At 40.2% G+C, this 2,047-nt stretch overlaps 1 protein-coding gene across 1 annotated transcript in view; it reads right to left on the bottom strand.

Annotated features, from left to right (window-relative positions):
- TNK1 (tyrosine kinase non receptor 1) overlaps window positions 1-2,047 on the bottom strand; it is a 20,156-nt gene that overhangs the window by 15,055 nt on the left and 3,054 nt on the right. Inside the window, exon 2 of the mRNA XM_015828666.1 lies at window positions 270-343. Coding sequence (XP_015684152.1) covers window positions 270-343 — 74 coding nt within the window. The remainder of the gene's footprint in view (window positions 1-269; window positions 344-2,047) is intronic.

The raw sequence follows: 2,047 nt of genomic DNA, 5'->3' as shown, positions 1-2,047 counted from the left end.
AACGACATTCCTTCTAGCATTGATAATATTACATAGTTGGGTCATGAAACGTCTGCAAGAAAACCACCCAGCTCAGAGATCATCAAGGACCCCTCAGTCCTTTTCTTCTTCTCCTCCTCTTCCTCTGCCTCCTCCTCCTCCTCTCCACAAATCCCCCTCCCTTCTATCACTGATGACGTTCCCTAGTTGGGTCACGAAACGTCTGCCAAGAAACCCCCCCAGCTCAGGGACCCCCCCAGGACCCCGCAGTTCAGCCCTGAGCCACTCACCTTATAGACCCAGGACTTGGGACGCTGGCTTTGACCCTTCCGCCGTTTCAAGGCCTCTTCCAGCCGCCGCTGACCTGTAAAATAAACCGCCAAGCGGTGGGACGATTCCTCAGTCCGGGAAAACCGAACCCGCGCCCAAAGGAAGGTTGCTGTTAATAAGGGACAGCCATTTGTCCGAAATGGTACAGGGTTTCCTGCCTGAGCAGGGGGTTGGACTAGATGACCTCCAAGGTCCCTTCCAGCTTTATCATCATCATCATCATCATCATCATCATCATCATCATCATCATCATCATCATCATCATTATTATTATTATTATTATTAAGGGGCTTTGTGACCTCCTGGAGACGTTTCCAATATAAGCTCCTTTCTATAAGTCCGGGGTCTCCAACCTTGTCAACTTGAAGACTTTTTTTTATTATTATTAAAAGTTTTATAACATTTACAAAATAAACCTCCTTCCCCCCCCAAAAAAAAACCCCCACCCCCCCACTTCCCAGAGCTGTTCACAGGGTTACAAATATATTAATCATAATCTAAATAACATTATCCAACTAATTATGTAACCAAATCTATAACACACTTTAACTCCCTTTTAAAATAAATTTAGATAATTCAAAATTAAACACAATAATAAACAAATAATCAACTTAATTATTAAACAAAATTACTACTCAGAATAATAATAATATCAATATAATAAAATATAATAAAAACTATAAAAAAATATAATAAAATATTCACAATAACAATACTGTAAAATTTACTCAAACACCAAATGGAACTTTTCAGTCCCATATTTATTCTGAATATAATCTATCCATCTTCTCCAAACCGAAATGTATCTTTCCTGTGTTTGATCCTTTAAATAAGCAGAAATCTTAGCCATTTCTGCTAAATTTGACACTTTAAGAGACCATTCTTCTACAGTAGGCAAACGATCCATCTTCCAGTTTTGAGCTACCAATAGTCTTGCAGCTGTTATAAGATTTAACATCAGATTCATTTCTTTAGCATCCAAATCTCCCATAATACCTAATAGAAATAACTGCGGTGTGAACTTTATCTTTTTCTTAAAAATATTTTGAATATTCCACCAAACCTTGATCCAAAATGGTTTTATTTCCCTACACGTCCACCAAATATGAAAATAAGTTGCATCTAAACTTCCACATCTCCAACATTTGGGCTGTAAATTAGAATACATGCATGACATTTTTTGAGGATCCAAATGCCACCTTGTCAACTTGAAGACTTGTGGACTACAACTCCCAGAATTCCTCCGCCAGCCATTCCCCCCCCCACTTTGCTCAAGTCAAGATATATTACGTCTATCGCGTTCCCGCCATCTATTAAGAAAGTTACTTTATCAAACTAAAAAAAAAAGACGATAAAGTAGTTCGCGCATTCCGCTGCTCCATTGGTGCTGGGGTGATACGCTGCCTGACACGTTGACACTATTTACATTCCTTCTCGTCGTTAGCGGTGCCCAATTCTGGTAAATCTTTGCTGACTGAGGAATTCTGGGAGTTGAAATCCACCGTCTTAAAGTGAGCAAGGTTGGTGAAAAGTAAAAGAGGGGGGGGGAAATGCTATTTTTTTTTATCCACCTGCCAGCAGTTCTTTGAAAGCGGGAGACCTTTATATCCAATTTCAATAGGGCTACGTCCCTTTTCACCCTCCGTGTATACCAGGCACCCTCTCCAGCTTTTCCTCTCTGGTGCCCATTTCTATCTCAATTTCCTGTACGTTCCTCTTCAATTCAGACGTCATCCAA

Source organism: Protobothrops mucrosquamatus, unplaced genomic scaffold (assembly GCF_001527695.2).
Source record: "Protobothrops mucrosquamatus isolate PMUCROS unplaced genomic scaffold, P.Mucros_1.0 scaffold4779, whole genome shotgun sequence".
NCBI classification, from domain to species: Eukaryota; Metazoa; Chordata; class Lepidosauria; order Squamata; family Viperidae; genus Protobothrops; species Protobothrops mucrosquamatus.
The sequence above is the reverse complement of the archived record's forward strand: the minus strand, read 5'-3'. Positions and strand labels throughout refer to the sequence as shown.